The 13,512-nt window shown below is 37.3% G+C and overlaps 3 protein-coding genes across 3 annotated transcripts; all 3 read right to left on the bottom strand.

Annotated features, from left to right (window-relative positions):
- Window positions 1-1,319: 1,319 nt before the first annotated feature.
- LOC119080589 (sodium-coupled monocarboxylate transporter 1-like) lies at window positions 1,320-5,636 on the bottom strand. Its single transcript, XM_037188982.1, has 13 exons — window positions 5,525-5,636; window positions 5,019-5,224; window positions 4,185-4,288; window positions 4,094-4,106; window positions 3,866-4,020; window positions 3,723-3,788; window positions 3,595-3,646; window positions 2,988-3,055; window positions 2,680-2,852; window positions 2,484-2,606; window positions 2,324-2,432; window positions 2,076-2,273; window positions 1,320-1,998 (listed from the first exon to the last, which is right to left on the bottom strand). Exons 2-13 carry the CDS (start codon window positions 5,083-5,085, stop codon window positions 1,381-1,383), a joined length of 1,746 nt encoding a protein of 581 aa, XP_037044877.1. The 5' UTR covers window positions 5,086-5,224; window positions 5,525-5,636; the 3' UTR covers window positions 1,320-1,380.
- Window positions 5,637-7,556: 1,920 nt separating this feature from the next.
- On the bottom strand, window positions 7,557-9,893 carry LOC119080588. The gene is made up of 5 exons (XM_037188981.1): window positions 9,550-9,893; window positions 9,292-9,490; window positions 8,354-9,232; window positions 8,116-8,295; window positions 7,557-8,060 (listed from the first exon to the last, which is right to left on the bottom strand). Exons 1-5 carry the CDS (start codon window positions 9,772-9,774, stop codon window positions 7,627-7,629), a joined length of 1,917 nt encoding a protein of 638 aa, XP_037044876.1. The 5' UTR covers window positions 9,775-9,893; the 3' UTR covers window positions 7,557-7,626.
- Window positions 9,894-10,421: 528 nt separating this feature from the next.
- On the bottom strand, window positions 10,422-13,160 carry LOC119080587. The gene is made up of 7 exons (XM_037188980.1): window positions 12,752-13,160; window positions 12,421-12,639; window positions 12,082-12,366; window positions 11,846-12,000; window positions 11,255-11,759; window positions 10,742-11,175; window positions 10,422-10,681 (listed from the first exon to the last, which is right to left on the bottom strand). Exons 1-7 carry the CDS (start codon window positions 12,970-12,972, stop codon window positions 10,428-10,430), a joined length of 2,073 nt encoding a protein of 690 aa, XP_037044875.1. The 5' UTR covers window positions 12,973-13,160; the 3' UTR covers window positions 10,422-10,427.
- Between the last annotated feature and the right edge of the window lie 352 nt (window positions 13,161-13,512).

Genomic DNA, 13,512 nt, shown 5'->3' with positions numbered 1-13,512 from the left:
GTTCCTGTCCTCGGCCAGACTTCTCCAATCCGCGACCCCCAATGATCTAGTATCTTCGACCACATAGTCTATCCATCTCTTCCGTGGTCGCCCTCTCGGTCTACGTTCTTCAAATTTCCTGTCGATGGCTTTCTTGGCAGTTCGGTCATCATCATTCATCCTAGCCACATGCCCCACCCATCGGAGCCTCGCTGATTTTACTGCAGCTGTGATGAAATTCTTCCCAAAAATTTCGGACAATTCCATATTCGTTCGTCTTCTCCAACCATCTTCTTCATGTACTGGTCCACATATCGATCTTAAAATTCTTCTTTCAAAGCAGTTCAGCATCTGCTCTTGTTTGGATGTCATGGACCACGTCTCACAACCATACATGACGATGGGTCGAACTACAGTTTTATAGAGTCGGAGTTTTGTGGAACTTCTTATGTAAAATTTACCGATCGAAGCGTAGCCGAGGTCAGTAAACACCCAAAAAGTGCCAGTTTTTCCATTTGTTCCATTGCCAAAGGTATTTTACTCAAAAACTTGTTGTAAAATTTCGCCATCGTGAACTTTACCCTCGACTTTACCTCATGGGTTTGAGTAAAAGAATTAAATGAAAATTCGGCAGAACATTTTTCCAGGTTTTCTTGCCCTTCTTTAATTTAAATAAATTTTTGGGGAAAAAATGTTTTCCCATAAGGGACTATGGTAAAGCATCTTTCTATCATTTTGGTAAGATAACACCTTTTGGTCTTTGACCATACTTTACCATACTTTTGATAACAGCGAACATCCAAAACAATTGTTTTTCTTTTTCTGGTAGTAATATCCAACAATTGCGAGCACTTACACATCAAGAACGGTTTGTGATTAATAGAATTGTCTTTTTATTAGTTCGCTTTATTTCGAATGTGTTTGATATGGAATGCATTTACCGACGTCAGTAAAAGTTCGGAAGCTAATTCGTTCGTAACTTTGAGTTAGATATTAGGATTCCATCCTAAAATTGGTCAGATAAACGGTTATTAGCACTGTGCAAATGCAAATTACGAGCCATGAAAATATTCCAAAATTTCCACAAATAAGACCCATCCATGATACGATACGCCGGTACTTTTGCTGGACGATTTAATTAACCTGTTATAAGTCGGCAATCATATGAATGATTATTATCGGGTCTATTACTTCCATCGATGTAAGTATTTTTAATCAATTGATTTCAAATCTTGTACTTCGCTTTTTAACATGCCTTTTACCATATAAAGGACCATATTACCCAGAGCTTGTCATTATTTTTGTCGTCGTTATCGATAACAGACGAAGTATTTGACAGGTTAAAACAGAATTTATTTGTACTGAACCACTTCTTTTTACAATATTTAAATGCATTTCCAACTACTCTTGTGCTTGATGTAAAATTCTATTCTCAACTTCCGGTACAGACAAATCCACCCATTGTTGAATATGTTTGGGAAACCATTTATTTAGTAGTGTCATGATTGGCGGCGATATACATTTTGGATTCACTAATTTACGTGGACCTTTATCTAAATAATTGATAACAAGACTGAATACCAATCCGAAGAAAACGCAAAGAATGCATCCCATTGCTGAAAACCACATGTAACTAACGGACAACAGTTTCGTAATACCGGAATATTCAACGTCCTTCCAGCTTGTAGATGATATAACTGGAATCATTGTTACATTTTGTGCTGGACATCCGGAAGTGTCCAAGGTCAGTCTTTGATCTGGCAGTCCGTCTGCTAATAAATTGCCGATAATGAACGTGATCATAAGGATGAACGTAGTAATCATTCCGAGGAGTGAGCCTTTGGCATTTGCCCATGGGAACATCATGCCCAGCGAAAATATGCCTAGTGTTGGACCCAACATAATTCCTAGTAACGATGACGTCGCGGGGAGAATACTACCCATATTCTCGACAGCAAACACAAATGCATACGACACCATTCCCAGGACGAGTGTGTTTATTTTTGAGATGAGCGAAAGCTATGAAAAATGAAAATCGTTAGAGTTAGTATGCCTGCTTCGATAAAGAACGGCTCAACAAAATGTTACATTTTTACCTTGAAATCGTTTAAGTTCGGATACAATTTTTGAACATAGTCAAAAGTCGTAATCGATGCCAATGCGTTGAGGCCAGACGACAAACTTGTCATACTTGCACAAGTTAAACTAGAAATAAATAGACCCAATATGCCGGGAATGCCATTCGACACACGGGAAGCAAACAATGGAACAATTTGATCTGATTTTTCGACGAGCTAATTTAAGATTCGTTAATTTGGAAGAATTTTGAATGTTTATTATCTACCTGCGAAGTAATTGGATCACAGTCATAGAACATGGCATAGACAACAACTCCAGTGAAGAAGCAAAATCCGACGATGATCAGCAGGCCTATGAAATTCATCAACAGCGCTCTAACGAAAAAGAAATTAATTTGATATAAAGTTAAATTGTGAATGGCTCACTTTCTGACTCTGGATATTGTGGGCATAGACAACACTCTCTGAACTTGCAACTGAGTGGCGGCAAAGGACGGTAGCCAAAAAAAGTAGCCGGCTATTAAGCAAGTAAAGAATGTGTGACGCGTTCTAAAAAATAAGAAACATCAGTAAACGATATAACAATTACTCTAAAATGGCGTGTAAAGTGAGGAAACTTTACCTTGGATCCGGATCAAAATTTAAAAATTCGATTCGGTTTCCATTCTTCGCTCTCTCCCAAACTAAGTCGATACCTCCTACATCGAGAACGCCCTTAATACTTATAACTGCTAGCGACACTAGCATAACAGTTGTTTGAAGCACGTCTGTCCACAGTACTCCCCGAAGCCCTCCCTTAAATCACACAGATAACATTGAAAACGTTGTGGAATGATATGCTATGCTAGGTACACTCCTAGCAATGAAGTACTGCTATTATTCCAAGTCCCTACATCATTGCTAGGAGTCTGTTGAATATTTAAATATTACCAATGACGAGTAGGCAATGCACACGAAATAAATTACAGCCGTCGAAACTTTAGTGTCTATTCCAGTCACTGTAAAATTAAAAAATTTATTTTTGGCGTCTTCACTTCAACCAACATACTTCAAGCATGATGGGTACTGAAGCTGGATGAATTAAAATTTTGTCACATTTTTACAGTGTCAAAATTTGCCACTAAAAATGGGACACACTCAAAATAGTACGCTATTTGACAGCTGTCACTGCGATCACTCATGCTTGTGGTGCGTTGTTTCATAGCATGTTTCGAAAATACGAAGAACCAAGACGGAACCAAGACGAGAATATTTCGTATTTTATTTGAACTTTTTGAATCACAAGCACAAGCTATCTTAGCCATTCTATGTCATTACCAACCGTTGGTAATACCAAGCAAAGTGAATAAATAGTAGAAATCAACCCAAAGCTGAAGAAGAGGTTCCGAAAGAAATTATTAAGAAGATGACTTATAGGGCACTTGATCTTTGAGTTTTTCGTATTGTAAGCTTTTTGTTCGCTAGCCTTAGTGGGTGTGTATGCCCACCCAGTCCAGATAAAAAACGAACATTTCATCTGGATATTTTTAGAACTTACATTGTTTTATCGCAAGTGAAGGTGCATAAATTGCGATGGCCATCGAGGTAATCTTGACACACACAAAAAAAAAACGTAATTAATTAAACTGAACAGCAAATTTTAATTAAATTCCTTTTCTATCTTACCACATGAATCACAGCTAGAATTGATACGACCAATCGTATCGAATGATTGAATCTAATTTCTATAAACTGTTAAGAAAAGAGATTATAATTTCACCCATTTATAACTGAAGAAGATGTTATAGATTACAGCTTTCTGAACAGACCTGATACGCTGAATTAACATTTAAATTAAAATAAACCGGATAGTACAGGTATGCAAGGCTAAGATTGAATGGAATGAATGCTAACATCACCATGGAGTATCCAGTTCCGTATAAATAGACTTCAACTGGATTTGCTAGCAACGTTATGGCACTGACTGCATTTCGTAAAAAAAGAGACGATGAAATTAGTCGTAACAACCATGTGTTTCAATTAAATTTTATTATTACCGGCAGAACAAACCTGTTTTTTTTATGGATAAAAAGAAAACAATTCATTAGGAAACTGTTTATACATACAGCAGAATGTGTAAAATATTACCATTGAAACAGCTACTGGCCAAGCGGGCATCGATCTGCTAGCCATTAAATACTCTTTCGTAGATTTTTGTCTACTACCGAAACAGCCATAATAAACTCCGATTGCTGGTGAGACAATTAAAATAAAAAGAAAATTACTTATAAAAGCTAGCCCTTCTACTTCGTCTCTGCGAATTCTCCATCTCCATCTGGCATTCAAAATTTTCCACTCCGTTTCTGTGATTTCTCTTATTTGCCATTTGTTACGGCGTGCGAAACTGTGATGTTTTACGTGTGCAAAAACAGTAGTATAAAAGACTTAAAAATTTTGATATGAATCTTGGCACACTGTACCAATGATGGTACAAGCTCTATTTTATTCAACACCAACTTCTAAAGCTGGTTCCTCACCGGTATACTTGTTTTACTCTCGTCGTTTTTGATTACAGTAAAACTCGCAGTATAATCTGCAATAACGGTTGTCTCCTTTGCATTAGCATATCGAAGCTATAACTTCTGATGTTTAGGATATCACTGAGGTATATTTCCACCCGAGCTTTCATCCCTACATAGCAAAAGATTTCTTTACAATAATTTGGAAACATCCACCCACGTCCAACTAAATAACTAAGTTAAATACAAATACTGACTCCTTGCCTCCCCTATATGTTTTAATATTTAGAATTTGCACTGTCTACATTTCATGTGAATTCAATTTTTGAAAAAAAAAAGATTTATAAAAAAACGGTGGATCTTCTGGGCAAACTTTTTCTTCTTCGAACAAGATCTGGCGTCGATTAATAATAACTCGTCAAAACTTCTATTTCCCATTGGCAAGATAACAATTTTTACTTACCTAGAGACCACAGCAGAATAACACCAAAGATAACGTAATCCCAAACTCCAACGGTTCCGGTTTCCATGCTGTTCGCTTCGGTATTTGATAATATTTTGGAATTCAGGCATATAATTAAGGTGCTTGTAACGAATCGTTCTTGGGTTTATGGTACCGACTGATAAGACGTTGACTAATTGACGTTCACAGATGGTTCAGTAAGTCCACTACTATCACAACATATAAACAATTAATTGGCAATCTAATCTTTGACTAGAGAGAATGATGTTGATTACTGTATTTACTAACGAGAACCACAAGAAAAAAAAACGACTTCATGGCTTTGTGCAAAGTAATCTTGGCCTAGATTAGCTTCGACATGTCTCAAAAATTGACTCAAATATTATTCACAAATTTATTTAAATATTTACTAATTCAGCAACAATCGTTCACAGAAAATTAGAGCATGGGATTTACTAAACTAATCACTTTTATCTTAAAAAACCTTTACAAATTACGGTATTCACCTTAATCAGTTAGGTAATCACAGCCAGGTGCCAGTTGTAGTTAGTTAGAACTGATGAATTCGGTATTTGTTTGGAACAACAGAACCGTTCAAAATAAGCGACATACAGTCAAATTATCAGTGATTGACAAAATTTCGGTTAACAGAAACACGTCTGACTATATATCGATTCATTAAACCAGTTTTTCACATTTAAATTCAATGGATGGATCTGGCGGTTTTAATAAACTCTAATAGTTTGTTTTGGAGTAGTTTGTAAAAATTCCATAGTAAAGAGGACCCAACGAACCAATAATACTGAAATTGTTCTTTAACTTGTTACAGACGGCTGTCTTCTGTTATCGACAACGACAGCAAGAATAAACGACAAGCGCTGACTAATGAGGTCTTATATAGCAAAAACAATTCAATTCAAAACAAATGGTGTAAAAGATTTCTGAAATCAATCTCTGAAAATCTTCGTTCAAATGGGGTAATAGTTTGAATAGGAAAACTTTTCATATGCTTGCCGACTGTGTCTGTGACAAAGTAAAAATGCGATTTGAAAACCCGTATGTCCCTTATCAGTATCGTATGAGACGAAATTGTCTCATCAAACGATTGGTGAATTAAGCAACAATAAAATTGACTATCCATTTAAAATCTTCCACCTAATTATTGTACAATTAATGTATTAAACAATCGTTAGATTAACAAACAATCGTTAGCAAAGCGTGTCTGATAAGAAAGACCAGTGTACATATCAATGTTATATCGGGCATGTGTTTAGATCGCAAAACATCGTCGGGTTCTTTCATATATATTTTCATGCCTTGGGCATAAATTACGGAATTTTTCTCGTAAGTAAGGCCCTCAGCTTGAAAAGTTGCATATGCATCTGTTGTGGACGGTTTATTTTAGGCACTTTCGCTTGTCGCCCTTACTTCGTTCGGTCTACAACTCGCGAAATTGCCTAAAATATACAGTCCACAACAGATACGTAAATAACTATTGTGGGCAGAATAGCTAAATGATACTCATTTCAACACTTACTCTTTCGTCATTTATAATGGATTTGTGGTAGACAATGTGTAATACAAGTGTGTCTGACTATTGAAAATATTAATATTAACACTCATTATCATTATTGCCGGCCCATTTTGTCAAATTAAAATATTTCAAGTTTTTGCCTACTGATAGCGTGATTGGAATTGCTGTTAGAATGCAAAATGAGACGACACATAATTCCACGCTTGATTTTCAATCTTTGAGGCTATTATTTAATCAATTTTTGTTTAATTTGTGTTCGTTTTTGAACAACTTTATTTTCGTCTACTAGAAACGTTTTAACATTCACGACATTTCAAAATTAACTGACGGTCTTTCAGTTAATTTTTACGTTCATAAAACACATTTTATTAATATTCGATAACTGTTTCATGAGATATGTATTTTATTTCGCGATTTTTTAATTTGTATTTCATATGCATCCTGACTATATTACCTCGTCTAGCAAGTCAGGTCAATGCCACAAATATGATACAAGGTATGGCTTATATACATGATCTTCGACTCGCTATTCATATCTGGATGTTCATACTTTTTCGCAGACTTTGGTAAACGTTTCTGAGTGATAAAATTGGTCGATATTTATTCCAAGAACGAAATATTTATTTTTTTTTCCATAATGATGAGATGATTTATTTTTTATTAACTTTTTGGAAGCGACAAGCCTGTTACCTCATTTCTGTAAAGTATAGGCTATCGTTCGATACAAAATCTATTACTTCAACCTTTATTTCATACATATCGGTATACCAATAACAGAACACAAGATTACGGCATCAGTTCTCTTTTTCCAATTCTATCAAAGCCCTACCGATAGACAACGATTTATAATTTCACTGAAAGATTCATGTCATATAAATTACGGGAGAGAATTGATGAGTTCTGATAAATATGATAGCTCGAATTATGGTGCTTGCCACCGAGGGGGTTAATATTGAAATAGCAAGCGTGTAACACACTCGAATTCACCAAAAATTAGGGTCTCGCTCCAAGTCCTAATTTATTTTTCACAACATGTACATCAAATGTAGATTTAAAGAAGATCAACACAGGTTTTCAGCTCAATTTCGTCCTCAATTCACTGACCGTGCCTCGGATATCGTATTTATTCTTCAATAACACTTCCAGAGCCGTTTTCTCATCGACATTACTTAGATGACTTGTCAACAAAAGAACGATGCGCAAAGATCGTTTTTTCAATTTTTCATTAGCCGCATTCAGGTCCACCATTAGATTTTCGAAGCACTTGCCGTATTTAACCATTGCTAGAGTTGAGACCATATTTAAGATGCATTTAGTAGCAGTGCCACACTTCAGGCGAGTACTTCCCGTAAGCACCTCCGGTCCGAGATCCATGCTAATAAATAGATCCGGTTGAATTTTGAGCTGAAGCTCAGTGTTGAATGTAAGGAACGCTGTGAAGGCATTGAGTGATTTCGCACGGTGAATCGACCCCCATACAAATGGTGTTGTTCCGCAAGCAGCAATACCTGAAATTACACAATGCTTCCAACTATCATACAAAAAGTTTAGTTGATAGCTTACCAACGACTACGTCTTTGTCACTGACATTTCTATCATCAATAGCTTTAATTCCGTCGAGTATTGAATCTTCGGCTCCTTCTTTCGCCTGACCGATTGATAAAAATCCACCAGCAATGATACCCTGTACCCATTCATGTGGCGATCGGAATGTTGGCGGACATTCACTTGCATCCAATATTCCTAATTATCAGTTAAGCAATTGAGGACCCATTTCCCGCAGGATAATCAAAACAATTACCTAATCGGCCGCTAGTTCCTGCGCCGACATAAAATAATCTTCCCCCGTTTTGAAACGCCCTACAAACTTCATCGACCAAAATCCCAATGCACGTTTTACTCTCTGATATTTTAACAAAAATGCTCCGATCTTCAGAAACCATCAGATCGATGGCTTCTTCTACACCCATTTTATCCAAATTCATTGACTTTTCGTTTCTTTTTTCGGTGAGTGAAAGACCTAGAGCAATCGGCAAAATAGTCTCAGCCAACTGTTTCTCGTTCTTACATCGAATTTCTGTCAGCAAATTAGAGTTTTTAGAATCGTACACCGTTTGTGATGAATCGGAATTTGGGTCAAAAAGTGGTAGGACTTTCCATTTCAACAAATCCAACATTCTCAACGATCCGAGAGCAGTATTTTGGAGAATTTCTACTGAAACAGAAATCGTTCGCTGCTGATCAGTTAATTTGGAGTGCAGTCCATCCTGAAATGCTTTTGCAAAATCGGTATCTTTAGAAAACAGGCTCCCTGTCAGTCCAACTGAAATGCTATCGAGTTTATGCTGTTGTGAATTCAATTTCCCAGCTAGGCAGATTAAATCGTCAGACAAACTATCAATACTTTCTTCGACGACGCTCTGAGCTAATTCATCCTTTTGTTTCCAGGAATGTAGAACAAGTGGAGCCAGATCGGCAATTTCATTCTTCTTCGCTGATAAGGTCCATTGCACCAGTTGTTTCAACGAATGCATTCCGAGTCGTTTCATAAAAGATGAAAGTAAATTTGAAAATATCTCCTCTGAATTGTTCGTCTGTACCGATGGTGCGTTATATTCATGCTGACGAAGGGCTAGTCTCAAAGCATTTTCGGATATTGCATACGCAGAGCCTCTGTCACCTTACAAAAAATATTGGAAGGTAAATTCATTGATTTTTTTTAAGAATTGATGAGTCAACCTATTCGGTGTCCATATCCGCCGATTTTTTTATTTTCGTTTCCATTTGTTCCGTAACAGCAAGAACCAGTTCCTGCTATTACAATTGCTTTCACCGCAGATCCATCATCATTCACACAAGCTAAAGCTGTCTCTAAATCACTACCAACCCACACGTTGGATACCTCCGGCCACAATTTCCTAATCACCTTTTCAACTGACTAAAATTTATTCTCCGATTTTATCATTTCTTGAACATTTTTTTATACAATTTCTATACCGTGACATCCGTAGTGTCCAGGATTCCTGGCAGTCCTACACCAATACTGTGAATCGGAAATGGAACTACATTTTCATGAATTTCTTCAAAAAAATCTTTTAATTTTGCTTGATCCATCAACTGGTAATTGGCTGCTCCCAAACGAAGATGTTTCTTTATGCTACTATCGTCCGTGACAAGAATCACATCGGATGATGTTGCACCACATTCGATGGCCAAAGACATAATTGCGCAACGATATATGTCTTAAGTGTGACCGCAATATAAATATTATTTTAACAGGAATTTAATATAAAACAAGATCACCGTACGTGTTATTCGGTCTGGTCAAATATTGTAGTCTTAAATGTCTTAAATTTGCGCTCTAAAAGATTACCAGCATTGTTTATCGCTATATTGTCCGATATGAATTGTTATGATAATGATTTGATAAGATTAAGAAGCGGTGCTTAACTATTCGATTTTAATGATCAGCAAACAGCTGATTATATTGTATAATATGGATACACCTGCTACGAACTTCTGTTATCGGTAGTGAATTCATATTAATAATAAACGACAAGCTCTTACAAATGCGGTCTTACACCGCAAGCAACATGTTCAAAAAATGAAGTAAAAGATTTGAAATCTACTGAATTAGAGATCTGTTGAAAATCTTGTTTCCGTTGGAGAAAGATAAAAAAGAGTACGACGAACAGAGATTCTGTTAGTAAAACCGTATAACAATCATTAAATCTGTAACTTCCTTTGTTTAGAGCATCGCGTAGCCTCCGGTCATGGTTCATCATTTTTTTTTTCATAGTTATCGATAGCAGATACTATCTGTGTCTCAAAGGTTATAAAAACATTGAAGACTGTTAATATCATTTTTATTAAATTTAAATAAAGAAATGAAGAAAAATCACAGAAATTAGTACCATGATTGGTGTAAAATGAATGAATGCGCCCGCATTTTCCGTTACATAGCGAGTTTGACCGCTTGGCGATGGTTGTCGTTGATTAGTTGGCCGTGGAAATATCGGTGCGTGATCTTCGGCCCACGTAATTCTGTCAACTCTTGCAATTCTAGTCGAATCCTCATTGCTGTTGGGATCATCTGTTGCATGGTAAAGCATCCAAGTCTCGGTTCCATCTAAAATGAACGTAAAATTTGAATGACCTTGAAAGAGAAAATTTTAGTTAATGAACATACCAGGAGAGGTGGTGAATGAAGCATGACCAGTCGTATAAATTCCCTCTTCTTCATTTTTCGAGAACAGACATCGGTCTAAATCGTCCCACCAATTGGATCGGATTAGTGGATCTTTCACATTATCGATTCCCATCATACTGAGACAGTAATTGGGTGTCCAGGTGGACGACCCGGAAAAAACAAGAAAAACTCTGTCAGCATTTTGTACAATAAATGGACCTTCGTTGACTGGTCCGCCGTGGTTGTCCCATTCGGAATGTGGTGAACGAAGCAGTACTCGGGGACCGCTGATTGTCATGGGACTGCTCATTGGTGCGATATAAAGGCTCATCGGAACCCCATCGTCAACGCTGCAGTAGATATAGTATAGTCGGCCGTTTTCATATTGAAGAACGGTTCCATCGATAGAGAAATGATTGTCTTCAGGCATTAGTCTAGAGACAATACCACAATTAGTTTGACCTAGTTTCTGTCAATTGAAGTCAACCGCAAGCGAATTACGAAGCAAATTACCTTGTCGGAGTACTCCATTCACCCATTGGGTTGTTTGGGTCATTCGCTTTGATTACATAATTTCTGTGGGACTCTCCAGTTCTGTCTTGTGTGAAATACATGTACAGTTCTCCTCTGATCATATGCATTTCAGCTGCCCACACATTACTATGCTCTGCTGGTGCCGAATACGCTACACTCCTGTCTGCTTCCCGAAAGTCGGTTAGCCATCTACTCTTTAAAATTGTCAATTCCCTTTCGGAATTAGTGGAAACGACAAAGTAATACCATTCGCCTATCAATATGGCGGAAGGATCAGCCGAAAGACCATCGATTATGGGATTGATATAAGTTTCTTGAACTTGGCCGGATGGTACTGGCAACGGGACTGAATCACCAGATGGACGAGGAAATATTGGCATATAATTGCTATCCCAGTTTAATTTTTCTACGCGAGCTACCCGTCGACTGCCAGGGTCATTTACATCATTTGTTGCATGAAAAACAATCCATGTTTCGAGTTCATCTAGAAATCGTACATTGTGAATTCAATGATCATCATTAAGATAAATTATTTTTTTTACTGGATAAATTAGATTGCTAATTAATTACCCGGTGAAGTGGTGAAGGACGCATGTCCAGTACAAAACACATTTTCAATGTCGTTACGATAGAATATACAGCCATCGTTGTTATGCCACCAATTTTTCGGTTCCATAGCATCCTGCATATTATCGAGTCCCATGATTCCAAGACAATAGTCAGGTCTATTCAGTTTGATCAAACCGAAATAACGTTAAATCAAGGATTCAGCAAAGAACAACCAGAGAGAGAAAATCTCAGCTTACCCCCACGTTGTATGTGCAGAGAAGACAAGAAAAACTCTGCCAGCTCTTTGCAATATATATGGGCCTTCTAATATAAAAGGACCTTCCCAATCGAATTTCGGTTCTCTAAGTAGAACCCGCTTACTGCAAATTGTCTCTGGATCGCACATCTCAGCTATATACAGATTTTGTGGGAAACCAACACCGACGTCAGGCCAACCGCTCCAAATAAAGTAAAGCTTGCTATTGTATTCCATAACAGTTCCGTCGATTGCCCAGTAATCGATATCATCTTCGGTATACATTCTAAACAAATAAATCTAAAAACACCACCCAGTAGTCCAGAGCTATAAAAAAAACCTTTTAGCCGGGCCCCATTCCCCCATCGGATCGGACGAATCGTACGCCTTAATGACATACATTCTGTGATAATCATTGTTTCCATCGTCCATAGCAAAGTAGATGTACAAGTTTCCCCGAATAAAATGTAGTTCAGGTGCCCAAAGATTGGCCATGCCTTGCGGAACATGGTAAACCATTCTCACTGGCGAAGCGCGGAAGTCGGTTAATGTTTTGCTCCTTAAATTATTTCAAATGATTTAAAGGTTAAGTTTAAACACGAAGTTCGACGAGTACATGGGATTCGGTACACGGTGTTGTTCTTTGAGTTCCCTTATAGTTTTTCACTTACTTGTATACAAGAATTCCTCCGTTAACGTACGGCCACTTGTCCGATGACAAAACCATGTAGTAAAATCCATTCAGGTAGAGAATTTGTGGATCCGGTGATACAAAATCCAAAATTGGATTATGGAATGTCTCGACAATATCAACGGATGAATTATTTTTCACTGAAGTAGTGTAGACACAGGTAGCACATATTACTATGAGAGCAAGACGTCTGAGCAACATTTTGCTGTGGTCTCACGCAGACTTAATATTTAATGGAAATGAAAAGTTACAGGCACTTTAAACCACTGGTAATAGTCCAGCACAGTGGTGATAACTGATTTCGGCAATTACGAGTGTTTCAAAGATTAAAAATTGTAATCTTTTACGTAACTCGCCTCCTGGTAGTAGTTCGTAAACAGTCTGAATTTGTGGAGTCATCGCAGGGAGCAGAAATATGGCTTTAAAACAGTAGGTAGCATTTGTATGATTTTGATTTTAGGGACACTTAAGCATTCTTTCAATGTGTACACATTCCTTACAAAGCAGAATGATGATACTTGTGGGGTTATTGGACGAACTTCTAGAAAAGTGTTCCCTAAATGTTAACCTGAACATAAAACTGCAAGCGAAACCCCATGAGTACCTGCCATGAAATACTTCGAAATGAATTCGGTATAAAAACCAATTCTTATCTACAAATTGCAGGGTAAGCTTTCCTGCCTCTGCGATTCAAATTTTTCAAAAAATTATACTGATCAAGCTCATCATGTTTGAAAAACC

The sequence above is a fragment of the Bradysia coprophila genome, unplaced genomic scaffold (genome assembly GCF_014529535.1).
Source record: "Bradysia coprophila strain Holo2 unplaced genomic scaffold, BU_Bcop_v1 contig_350, whole genome shotgun sequence".
Lineage (NCBI taxonomy): Eukaryota > Metazoa > Arthropoda > Insecta > Diptera > Sciaridae > Bradysia > Bradysia coprophila.
This window is presented reverse-complemented; position numbering and strand designations above follow the sequence as displayed.